The 13,576-nt window shown below is 41.7% G+C and overlaps 1 protein-coding gene across 1 annotated transcript; it reads right to left on the reverse strand.

Moving 5' to 3' along the window:
- Nucleotides 1-255: 255 nt before the first annotated feature.
- Nucleotides 256-1,440, reverse strand: LOC145397000 (uncharacterized). Its single transcript, XM_080270224.1, has one exon. It carries the CDS (start codon nt 1,438-1,440, stop codon nt 256-258), a length of 1,185 nt encoding a protein of 394 aa, XP_080126350.1.
- Nucleotides 1,441-13,576: the final 12,136 nt, after the last annotated feature.

The raw sequence follows: 13,576 nt of genomic DNA on the forward strand, positions 1-13,576 counted from the left end.
GCCCACTATCATCTTTAAAAGAAGATATTTTTTTATAATAAAATAAAACTGAAAAGTAGCATTTTTAATGTGATTGATTGGCATGATTTAAAAGGAAATATATTAAATTCCTAATGCGGCTTGAGTTCCCGGCTGGAAATCACCCAAACCCCAGGTTATAAATCAGTGACAGAGACATGCATTATAGTAGTCGGCGATAAGAGGTGGAGACATCAAAGGTATACAATGATGTAAATAACATGCTCAGCACAACCTTTATTCATCATCACTATCCAGGCTGAGGTCTTCTATGTCTTCGTCATCGCTGGCAAGGTCAATGATGATGGGTCCCACAGCGTCGTGGATATTGTCTGATGTCCAGTATCCGACCTCGAAGTCTCGAGATCGTCGGACAGCAGCTGCCCACACCTCCTGGGTGGCACACAGTCTGGCTTCAGCCAGTCTGGCCTGCAGGTCGACCCTGGTGAAGCGTTGCAGGGAGGAGCATATGTGTCGCTTCATGCAACCCCACACCTGCTCGATGGCATTGAGCTCTGGGTGGGCGGGTGGAAGCCGGACAACCTCATGGCCCCACTCACGTATGATGTTGTCCACCTTGTACTGGGGCGTTGGTCGGTTCTGCTGGCAGACGAGCAGCAGCTCAGGTCGTGTGGCGCCAGGTGGGATGGGGAGCCTGTGTTGCTCCAACCAGGTGATTAGGTCACCTTTCTTGGTTGCTGTGGTGGGACAGCGACTATTCTCAGTCAGTTGGCTGTGGTAAGGTGCGTTGTCCCTCACCAGGACCGATGGCTCGGTAAGCGATGGCAGGAGTTGCGACGTCAGCCATCGGATGAAGAGCTCGCCTGTCATCTCTCCGTGGTAGTCGCCGCTGGTGATCTTGGCTGTGTAGCAGAGGAACGAACTCTCAATGAAGCCATTGGCCGTGCCAGCTGCGACCACCATGAGATGTTCACCTTCACCAGGCGGTACCTGACGACTGTACATATTGCTGCTTTTATCCTGAGTTGTGTCCACCCATTCCCTGCTGTGATTCATCCTGGTGGTAAACCATGTTTCATCAACGTACACCACCTGCCTCCCTTCTTCCTGGTGGTGCCACAGAGCCCGGAGAGCGGCGATCCGGCGGCACACGAAGTCCAGGGATTCTTTCCTAACATACACCTTCCGCTGTGATGTCTTGTAGCGGAATCCCATGTCGTGCAGGAGCCGCCACACCGACGTCAAAGAGGTTACATCTGGGATGATGCCAGCCGTCTTCAATTCCTGCGTCAGGTTGCCAACCGAAAACACTCTTTTGGCAGAGAACTTGGCGTGGATAAAGCGGCGAATGGTGCCCACAGTAAAATTATCAAAGACAGGCGGTGCTGGAAGTGCTGCCGGTGTCTTAGGCTGAAGCGTGGTTCCGCGATCCACGACCTTCCTCACCGCCGTCGCCGTCATACCCACAACGTGCGCAACACGCTCGTGAGGTCTGTGTAGAGAAAGGCCAATATGTATGTAACATTTGCCGCATGATGATGAAAATGTACACAAATATATATATATATATATATATATATATATATATATATATATATACTCGTATATGTATTACAGAAATGCATTTCATTCTGTAAGCACGGCCTTGCCAAGTAAGACTAATTCACAGTGGTAAGGCAAAGAGGTTTTTATCACCATCTTTTGAGCTCCCAGGTCCTTTGACAAGTACAAGGTAATAATTGTGCTTGTTATGGCATGGAAAGCACAGTATCATGCAGAACAATTACATTTCGATCTGTGAATGGTGAACATATTTCATTATAGTAGTCTGGTTCACCACCCCTTGGCAGTCAACAAATGATTTTCGCCATATTATTTTATTTTTTATCAATTTTTGTTTTCAAATTACCTGTTCAAACTTATCAAATTCCTCATGCGGACCCTTTCGCGGTTGTATACCGCGAAAAGCCGCAGCACAAAAGCAGTCTTGCAACCTCTAGGACAATAAGAGATGCTCGCCATCGCTGAAGTTTCGGTTTGGTAACGTCTCGCCTGTCGGCGGCCGCCACATCACCTCGCCCAGCGGTGCCGGCTCAGGCAGTGATTACTACTCTTCAGAAGTGAATAAGTCATATTGACGTCACAATATGTGTAAGAGGGCGATGCATATACTATGTACTAATAGGGAGTCTGGAGGGATGTACAGTCACTCTAAAAATCAGCCGCAGCTCAGAAATATGAGTAACCCTGAGGCATTGAATCTGAAGCAACTTACATAAAGACAGAACTGCCACTTGCGTCGGTGATTACTACTACGTCACACCGACGTCACGTTCCGAATTGTGGGCGGGCCTCGTATCGTGACCGAAGCTAGCCTCGCTACATGCCTCTGACGATTTTAGCTAAGTTTACCCGACATTTACTCTTATAAATGCCTTAATCATACACATTTGGTACAAAAGCATAATTTTACAAATTAGGTCGGGGTCTCAAACATGCACTGCCAAAGTTAAATCCTTGTCCGACGTTTTGTTGAGACGTTATTTAAAAAAAACAGTTGGACACTGCCCCTGAAATCCTTAGTAGTTTACAGATACTTTTATGGCAAATGCTCAGACGAAGTTGCATTCATTGTGCCACCTCCCAATGCCTTCCCTCATGGTACAAGGGCATCTGGTACGCTCATGACTGGAATGTCAGCCAGCCATATTGCTGAACTTCTGCCTATCAGAAGTGTTTTATTCCCCGAACTACCTCTCTCTGGAACTCGCTTCCCCGGAGTTGTTTCACCCCAGACTTCAACCTGTAGCTGTTCAGGTCCAACTGTTATAGATTTTTTATGAATGGAGGATGCCAGTAATCTGGCGTATGGATTATTATTTTTTTAATTCATTTGTTTTTCCTTCCTATTAGAGAGAGAGAGAGAGAGAGAGAGAGAGAGAGAGAGAGAGAGAGAGAGAATTTATTGACCACATAGATAGATACAGTAGACAATTTATTGACCACAACTACACTCTATATATTACCTTCATTAATTGAAGTAATTACAATACATGAAAGAATACACTGAACTGCTTACAAAGATATCTGAATAACTGTAGCCCACAAAATATTACAGATAATTTTACAAAGCAAATAAATGTAAATGAATGACAAACGAGCAAAACACTATTTGAACAGCTCCAGTACTTCGTGAATTACAAGTTTTATTATGGGAAAGAGTATCAGTGAATAAATCTTCTAGTCTGCTAATACTTTAAGTGTGTCTGATATTTGCTGTTAATGGACATGATTCAGCCACATGCCTCTGGTTTATACGAGGCCACAAACACACAAACGCTCCTCGAGTCCAAGCCCCCGCCTATTCTATCGCCCCGTCTCCACCGCCAGTCTGCGTCAAGGTACACGAAACTGCTTGAATGATATGCGGTGGAACTCATTGTTTTTCCTTGTAAATGTCATGAACGGAAAAACCTGGGTTTACCTCTTTATATGCAAGACATCTTGATGAGTTTGAGTTTGCAATAGAGTCTTGAATATTTCTGATAAATGTTAACTTGTGTGGAGCTTCATTTGTGTTGAATTCTTTCACCAGTTTCCCTGTAAGTGTATGAGAACCAGTCGAAATTCTAATGGCAAGGATCGTCGTACATAGCAGACCTATCGGACCACAAATTGCTAAAAAATTTATGTTGTTTGAAGCTGATAAAATCTGGTAACGACGGATAGCCTGACTCGGCATAACACACCAGGTTTGATGTGGTCCTTCTCAACCCTAGCAGTTGCTTTAACGTCCAGTTGTACAGTCTGATTACCGGCTTGATATCAGCCCCAACCCAAGACTCACACCTGTACAAATGGGACGACGTCAATGCCGCATCAAACACCCATCTCTTCACAATAAATGCTACGTCGTTGTTGTTTTTGACAATCGACTGATGAAGACAGGGTTAAAATGGTGGTGAAGACAGGGTTAAAAGGTCAGGAAAGAAATGCGGTGCAATAAACGCAGTACTGCTGTGTATGAGTAAAGTCAGAGAGGGCAGGGAGACGCATAATTATAAAGCGGAATAACCTTATTATTTCAGATCATTTAGGAAAGCTTCCCAACCATACTGGATTCATCAGCGGCTAGGTAACTAAGACCATATAGCAACACAGCAGAGAGAGAGAGAGAGAGTTGGTGGGTGGGAGGGACACCAAGAGGAAGGTTAGAGAAGGGGAAGGAGGTTGCAGTTAGATTATTCTGAATCATCAAAGTATTATTTTCACACGTCATTTTATAAGATGATCTGACGGCTGCCACATTTTCTTATGGACATAATTTGTATACAAAAATTATTTTCTAGCCTACTCTACTGATAATAAAAATAATTTTAAAAAATGTCGTAAACGGCTTTTAAGCCATTCTAATATCTCTCCTTTTATTCCATCCGGTCCTGGTTGTTTATTTGTCTTTATTTTACTAAGAGCTTTCTTCACCTCCTCACTATTCCAGTTTTCCCACTCCATTGGTTCTCCCCTTTGCCACATTATTTCTCCATCAAGTACATCCGTATGCTCCATTACTTGTACTGGAATTTGGGGGTCCTCTCTTCTTTGTTATAATGTATTCCCAATGTTGTTCTTCCTTCATGCTCCATCCTGCCCCTTAATGGATCATAATGTTCTCTCAGAACCTTTGTTATTCTTAAACCTTCATTTCTCCTTGCATATATTATACTAGGGCTCCTCTCTTTTGTATCTATCTCTTCAATGTATACCTCTTTAATCTCTTCATTCCACTCTTCATGGATGTCATTTGAGTGTTTTCTATATATGATACTCCAATACTCCTTCATCTTGCTAGGTACTAATTGCCATTCTATTTTTCTTTCTTCCTACCTCATCATACACTTCTATTTCCTTCTCCTCTCTCTGGTCAACTCCTCCCTCCGCGTGCCAGCTATTTTTAGCCCTATGGGTCACCCCAGTGCCAGCCATTTTTCGACCTTTTTATTTTTTCTTTGGCTAAAATGATAGATTTTGATGTGGAAACAACGAATTTCGCCATTAAAATGCTCAGTGAGGCTCGGAAATCAGTTTTATTGAGTCCTGCATACTCGTGTACAGGTATAGCCGCTCTCTCACGCTCACCACGTATGTGAGAGAAAGCCGTTTTCTATGTAAGGTATACTCAGGCATTTATGCTGGGAAAGTAGAGCAATGTTCAGTACACTTTTCTGATTACTTATTACTTCAGCATCTATCACAATTTGCGTGTCTTTCTCATTGTGAATGCATTATCTTACGCTTACTTGAAGATAGGTACAACCTGACTTCATTATGTACAGTCCTAGCACTTACAAGAAGGTATTTACAACTTGACTTCACTATATAGTCCTTATACTTACAAGAAAATATTTACAACTTACACTTACATGAAAATATTTACAAAATACCTTCACTATGTACAGCATTGGGTGAGGCACACAGGCAGAGTGAGGCAGAGCGAGCGTGAGGGGGGAAGTGGGTGAGTGTATGGCCTTGACAGCCTGGGAGATGGTAGAGGAACAGTTACCTTACATGCCTGCCAATTTTTACCTGCAAATCTTGAAAAAATACGATCACAGTGAAGTTTTTTATTTTAAACCGTTTTAAAATGGCACTGGCACTGGCTGCAGAATTATGTCAGACCATTTTAAAATGGCACTGGCATGCGGTGGGTTAACTTATTTATCATTTTCCACATTTTTTTCCTGAATCCTTTGTTTCTTTAATTTTTTTAGTTATTTTCTGCTCATATTAATTAATCTGACATCTTATTGCTTCTTGTACCTTTTTTTTTTCTGTTATAGATATAATTATTCATAATGCTGTCTTTCATTGTTGCTCTTGGCATTCCTTTTTAGTCTACTGTAGTGTTGCCTGGTCTAAATTGCTTATCTCATCTGTCATCCACATTAGTTCTTCTTCTTTTCGACCATTTTCAAACATCTTCACCTTTTTCTTATATTCGCTCTTGAGAATATTATCTGCATTTATTTTGATCAGCGTTTCATAGACTCATACTCATTTGGTCTCCTCTCCCCTTAACCTCCCCTATGTCCTCCTGCATTTTCCTCAGAAATAATTCTTTTAATTCATTACTTTTTTGTAGTACTCCACCTTTGTAACCTCTTCTCTTTTGCTACCATTACTTATTATATGCACTTTAAATACTGATTCTAGTAAGCAGTGATCAAATAAATCAAATTTCTCATTGTCTTCATCAATATACATATATTCAAAATATTTCTACATTAGTTCACAAGAACAAAATCTATGGCACTTTCTATATTCCCTTGTCTTCTGGTAACTTCTCCTACACATTTATGATCATCATTTAACAATATCATGTTCCACTTTTCCATGATATGTAAGACTCTCTTGCCATTTTGATTTAAATCCTTGGGCCCAATAAATCCTACATGTCCATTAAAGTCTCCTAGTAGTAGAAGCAAGTGTTCATCATGTATTTTATCCATTTCTTCTAAGTTTTTCATTATTTTCTCGTGTCCTTCCCTATCAGATACATCCATATATACAAGTAGAATTACTATCACTGTACAGTACTTCTTATTTTTATCTCAGGTTTCATTATTTCAGCACTATTGCACTCTTTTTCACTTATATTACAACTTTCCTTCTTCTTCATTAAAATAGTTAACCCTCCACCTTATATGTCATTTAATTCTTTCATCTTGTCCACACAAATAATTCATTGAGAAAAACCTACTTTCTTATACTTTTGTTGCTTTTCTACTAAACACATAATACATTGTTCATTTTCCTCCTCTCTCATCAGTTCCTCTGTTTCATGACGTTTTTCCTTTGTTAAACCCTGAATATTTATTAATTTAATCTTTAATGTCCCAATTATTCTATGGTCTCTTGCCGAAAATTTCTTCTTCTAAGTTGACCACGGCTGATGTACCAGTCATTTTCTCCCTGGTCTCGCTTTCCCTTCAGTTTTTTCTCTCAGTTCCTTGTCTTTCTCTCTCTCTCCTTCTTTGTCATATCTGGGGCTGTCTTAATCTTCTTCAGTCTCTCACTCCGTGCATCTTTGAGATTCTTGGCCCTCATCAAGATTTCAAATTTTTCCGTGCAAGACCTGTTTTACTAACAGTGGTCTTGGTTTAGGGGCGTTATCTTCATTATTTTCAATACTGCTTCTCTTTCCAGTTCTTACTGCTGCTTCTATCCCTACTTCTGTCACACCAGTCCCTGTTATAAACATTTCTTTACACCTCTCTATATCATCGTCTCTTCTTTCATGTCCCTGTTCCTTGTCTATTACTTCATACAGTACCATGTTATTTATCCTGCTTTTTGTGTTTTTTCCTCTCTAACAATCTCAAGTACTGTTTCTGTAACTTGTTTGACGAGATTTCCTTTTGCATTTCCATACATTTTATCCACTCTATGTTCTAGTGCACTGAACCTCTCCTTCAAAACTTCCATTTCCTCCTTTAATGCTTGATTTTCCTCCCCAAGTCTCCTATTTTCTTTCCTCATTTCGTTTACTTCGGTATTACATCTCATGCATTACCTTATGGCTTTGTCACCAAGCCGGTCCAGCATCCTATATTTTTCAACAGACACCTGAACACATCCATTATGGAACCATGTCCTGCAATTATTACATTTTAAGCCATACTGGCCTCCTCTCACCTTTCTGTTGCAGGTTCCACACAAATCTCCCACTTCTTCTGAGTCTTCATCTGATCAAGCGATGTTGTCCCTCCTATTTTGTGAGTTCCATATTTTCTTCATTTCCTTCCTCTCTCCTATTTGGTCCTGTGTCTCTTCTTCCTCGATTACTCATTATCTCTTTTTTTGCAGCTGAATCTGTTTTCAACAGAGAAAATATTAGTGTAGTCACAAGCAGAGCTTTTGAACCACGCGTGTCCAGAAATGGCTAGGTGATGCCCGTGATCTCAGGCTCCTATCACTCAGTGGGTACTATTCCACCAGTCCTGGGCTGGGATGTTCAAAAGATCGTTGCAAGACGCCGCAATGATCATCGTAACGTGCTCATAGCGGCCATCTTTGATCGTGAGCTACGACAAAAGCTAAGGTGTATCTTCTAACGCTAGCGACAACGCTCGTAGCTCAGGATGATGCGATCGTAAAATCCGTTCCGTTCTGTTCCTATGTTCAAAATACAACCCAGCTGACTGTCGCTGGGCCAATCAGAAGAGAGATTTCATAAACCTTGAAAGATTGTGAGCCAGTCATAATACAGTTTCAAAATGTAAACAAATACACTTATCCAAGCACGCCATTACATCACTCAAACAACTACGATATTCATCCAAAGACATATGAGACATGGCAGGTTACGAGCCCCCCACCATACGAATTCGTCGAGCAAATTTTACAGATGAGGAGATGATGGCGCTAATGCAGGGTTGGCACGACAGACAGACAGTGCTGATGATCAATCACATCACCTTGGATATAACTATAGTGTGGGTGAAAGATCCACATCATATTAACAAAACATAGTGATAATTTTGAAAATATCGAGATCCAAACTGAGACCCTTTTACTTGAATAAACAATATATCATTGGCTTCAGACTGTATCATTACAACTCCCACAGACTTAAACCATGTTTTAATGAACAGTGAATCTGTCTGCATTTTTATAGGTGTAAGCAGTAGAAACGAAAAATTCCCCATCTTTGCTTACCTCTTGGCATCTTAACTTCCCTAAAAGATATCCCTACAACACGTGTGCCACTCTTAATTATTCTGCTCACACATCCCTGTGTTAAGCCGAATGTGTTTGCCAACACACTCTGAAATGAGCCACTTACATAAAATCTGAATGTCATTAACACCTGCAAATGATATGGCACAGCACAGGATCTTCTTGTCGCTGGTCCAACTAGTGGTTCAACTCTTGCACACCAGTGAAGGAGTTCTTGTCTGGGAAATATATAATATCTCAACAAATGTTCGTCACTGTAAGCAAATGGATCCATTCTCGACAGAGAAGAAATGAATAACATCAAGACGGCCCTTGACCCTGATATACTCTTAGGACGTCTCAAAGAGACAGACCCAAATCTATTTTTAAAATTAACCAGCCCGAGCAGTTCCTCGTACAGGACGCTCCACGTCTATCATCAGATAACTCCTGGCGGGCTCTCCATCCTGAGCCCGGCGAATCTTCACAGCAACAACAACAACATTCTGTCTCTAGTTCCTTTCAAGTCTCATCGCTCTTCGTAGTGCCAGTTCTACCTGTAAAACCACTTGTAACTCCATGTTCATTCACAGAAAAAGGTAAATAAACAAACTAAGCATCACTTGATACAGTTTATTAGGGAAACATCCACTATGCGACACTACGATCAGCTTAAGGGTGCTTGTCAGAAATCGTAGCGCTACGAGCAAATATGGCGGATGGAGGATCGTAAAATTTGTTTGAACATACACCTTAGCGGTTTACGAGCGCGCTATGATTATCGTACCCGCTACGATGATCTTAGGGGCCGTTACGAGCTTTCGAACAACCCACCCCTGATCATACCGTTCCGGGGCATTCAGTAATGGAAAAAAATATATATTCATAATTGAAATTCTCATATTCGTTAATGTTCCGTGCAGTTTTTAAATATATAAAATTTTATAATGAAAGTACCAGTCTAATATAGCCTATGCAACAGAGTCAGTTGAATTTATTATTTTTACAATAATTGAATGTTTCATAGAAAACCTCAAGTTTTCATGGATTAAGGGGAAACTATTTGATATGCTTTCTTTCCAGCCCTCTGGACTGGTGGTAGTTTTCCGTGATAAAATCGATAAAAGTTAACTAAAAATTTTCATTCCTGGCCTTACAAAAATCTTTAAAGTAATAATAATAATAATAATATCACATTCAATGTGTGGAGACCTCCAGCTTGTGGAAGCCCCTGGGCAGCTGCCTACTTTGCCCACTCCTAAAACCAGCCCTGATTACAACCAACAATTATAGAAAAACTAGAGTCACAAGAGCGATTACACACAACACAAAGAAGGTAGAGTCTGGCATACAATCTCTCAAAGAAAACGGGCACAAACCAGCCGTCACAAGCTGACTCACATCTCTCACCTACTAATCCACAACCCAGTGGCGACTCGCTCACTCACCCAGCAGGCATTAATTACGATATAAATTTACCACCAAAATCATTCATGCAAGTTATGATTAAGAGTAAATTGAGAAATTGTAATGTCATTGAATTAGAAGGAAGAGACTACTAGGATACATGGCCTTTTGATAGACGGTGCCTTATGTTGGGTAAATGACAAAAGTGAGACTAATGTCGTTTTAGATAACACCATGAATGGAGATGTAAAGATTAAAAAAGGAACCTGTAATTGTAGGTTAGAGATCTGCCCAACTCCTATACGCGAAGTGACAGTAGTGGGAGCATCGAGCAGAGTAAGCTCGTCAGATAGAGTGCATAAAGGAGCATTTGTTTTGCTCAGATAATTCTGATGTGGAAAATGATTTATTAGATTTATTACAGAAGCATCAACAGATTGTCGCACTACCTGGTGAAAACCTAGGGTGTACAAATCGAATCCAGCACCATCTATCTAGCTATCTATATACCTAGGTATCTTCCCCCAAAGGAAAGGGAGGTAGCCGAGACACACTTCCCATTTACTCATCCATTCAAACACATTCATTCGCATCTTAGCCCCCAAAGGGGAGAACGGACAGATCCTCACCGCACCACACCGCACGAGGGTCAACTGCACAAGCAATCAGTGACATCTGCAGCAGGGCCCGACAGCAGAGCTGGTTTACCCCTGCCACATCATAATAGACCCATCCCCTTACCTGCACCTGACCTGACTAGCTGATCAGACCAAATGCGGGAGAATATCCCCTCAGGGCTGCGTCATCATTTATTCATTCACAATTTCTCTCCATTTATTTCTGTCATGTACAGCCACTCTTCCTTGCTCAACAGACATCCCTCTCACATCCAGCGCTCTCTTCACATTGTCCATCCATCCTATTCGTGGTCTCCCTCTCAGCCTTACACCTCTCACATCAGATCTAGTTATCTTTTTCATCAATCGCTCATTATCCATTCTCTCCATATGCCCAAACCATCGCAACACCCTCTGCTCAACTCTATCAGCCATCTCCCGAACAACTCCAGTTCTCCTTCGCACTTCATCATTTCTCACTCGATCCATACGTGTCACTCCACACATACTCCTCAGACACCTCATCTCCATTACATTCAAACTTTTCCTCTCTGCTACACCCATATTCCATGTTTCAGCCCCATATAACGCAGCACCATATTAACATAAAACAGGATACACAACCAATCTATGTGTCAGTGCACAGAGTTGCACACTCACAACCTGCACTAGCAAAGCAGTATGTTGATGAAATATTAAGTTTGGACATCACTGAACCATCAGTGTCCCCATGGAATGCACCACTCTTCTTTGTCTATCTATCTATCTATTGCCAGACGCCTCAATCTCGTACGGGGTGGCCAAAACAAATCGCCTCCAAGTCGCCCTATCCCCCCCCATTTCACTGTCCTGCTCCCAACTCACACCCCCCTCTCTCATATATCTCTCCACTCCATCCCTCCATCTCATTCTCGGCCTCCCCTCCCTCTCCTCCCCTCCACCTCACTCACATAATCTCCTCGTCAGTCTCTCACCCTCCTTCCTCTCCACATGGCCAAACCATCTCAGTGTGTTCCTCCTAATGCTTCCTATCACATCCACATCCACACCACAATGTTGCTTTATATCCTCATTTGTCAGCCTGGCTTTCCATGTGACTCCACAGGCTCCTCTTAAATAACTCATTTCCACTGCTCTCACTTTTTACTTGTGTCCTACCAATAACGTCCACACTTCACTTCCATACGTTAGAGTTGATATCACAATACTGTCATATAGTAAAACTTTTTCATTTCCATGCTCACTTCCCTGTTTCTTACCACTGCTTTCAAGGAACCATCAACCTTTCTTCCTAGTTGCATCCTTTCAAGCACTTCGCCCTCCAAACTTCCATCCTTACTTATCACACTACTCAAGTTCTTAAACATACTCATATTTTCCATTTCCTCACCATCCAACCTGACTGTACATTCACTGACTTCACCTCGCTCAAAGACCAATACTTTACTCCTCCCTACATTCACCTTTAGATTCCGTTTCTTACACACTCTCCCAAACTCATCCACCAAGCCTTGCAGCTCCCCTTCGTCTTCACTTAACAATACAGTATCATCTGCAAATAACAGTACAGGGAGTTTCCAAACACTACCCTCTCTCACTAGGGTTTCTTCAACATCCACTGACGTACCTTGTATCTCTTATATTACCCCATCCATTGAACAACCATGGAGACATGACACATCCCTGTTTCAACCCAACTTCAAAGAGAAAAATTCACTCAGTTCACCATCCACACGCACTGAAGCCTCAGCACAGTCATACATACTCTTCACAGCATTCAACAACTTCCCATCTACTCCATATATTCTTAATACTTTCCACAATCCTTGTCTATCCACCCTGTCATGTTTTCTCCATATCCATGAAGGCCGCATACAACTTCTTTCCCTTCTCTAGAAACTTTTCCACTAAAGATCTAAGAATGAATATCTGATCTACACAACCTCTTCCCTTCCTGGAGCCTCCCTGTTCTTCTCCAAGTAACTCCTCTGTTATTTCCCTATCTCTGTCAATAAGTATCCTACCATACACTCTTCCTATTACACTAAGAAGATAAATACCCCTATGATTACCACACACTTCTTTTTCCCCTTTTTCTTTCTACAAGAGAATAATTATACCTGACTTCCAATCCTCCGGGATCTACCTTCCTCCCAGGCCAATCTGCACATCTTCCACATCCATTTTACTACTATCTCTCCCCCATGCTTCAGCATTTCACCATACACTGCATCAACTCCTGGAGCTTTCCCCAATTCGACTTTCTTCATTGCTTTCAGAAGTTCTATCCTACTGATTTCTTCCTGTTTTCTCACCTCCCTCCATCTCCCAGCCATTCCCAAGCCACTTATACTCGCATTACTTCCATTCTCTATGTTCAACAATTCCTTAAAGTGTTCTCTCCATCTGCTCACTCTTTCTCCCTTCTCCACTAGTAATCTACCATTTTTATCTTTCACTCCCCTACTAACTTCACTGCTACCCTGTCTCACTCTCTTCACCTATTTTCAGAACATTTTCTTACAGTCCCTCCACTTTACACTCAAATTCCTTCCAAATTCCTCATCCACTCTCCTCTTATTCTCTCTTACTAATTTTTTCACTTCTCTCTTCCTTTCTACATATAACTCTCTCTTTCGCCTCTCAACTTCTTCCACGCCCCTATTTCTCATCCATTCACTGTATGCTTTCTTCTTTTGTGCCACAGCCTGTCTCTCCTCTTCATTTCACCATGCTGTTCCTTGCACCCCCTTCCGTCTTTTCTTCACCTCACACACTACATCACATGCTACACATATTTGTTCTGTGAATATGTTGCACACACCTTCCACTTCCTCCGTCTGCTCCAATTCATATTT

The sequence above is a fragment of the Coenobita brevimanus genome, chromosome 40, assembly GCF_032717465.1.
Source record: "Coenobita brevimanus isolate Jiangsu-jjx chromosome 40, ASM3271746v2, whole genome shotgun sequence".
In the NCBI taxonomy this organism is placed as follows: Eukaryota; Metazoa; Arthropoda; class Malacostraca; order Decapoda; family Coenobitidae; genus Coenobita; species Coenobita brevimanus.

Coding starts and splice junctions, on each gene's coding strand:
- LOC145397000 (XM_080270224.1), bottom strand. CDS start 1,440: ATGACGGCGACGGCGGTGAGGAAGGTCGTGGATCGCGGAACCACGCTT.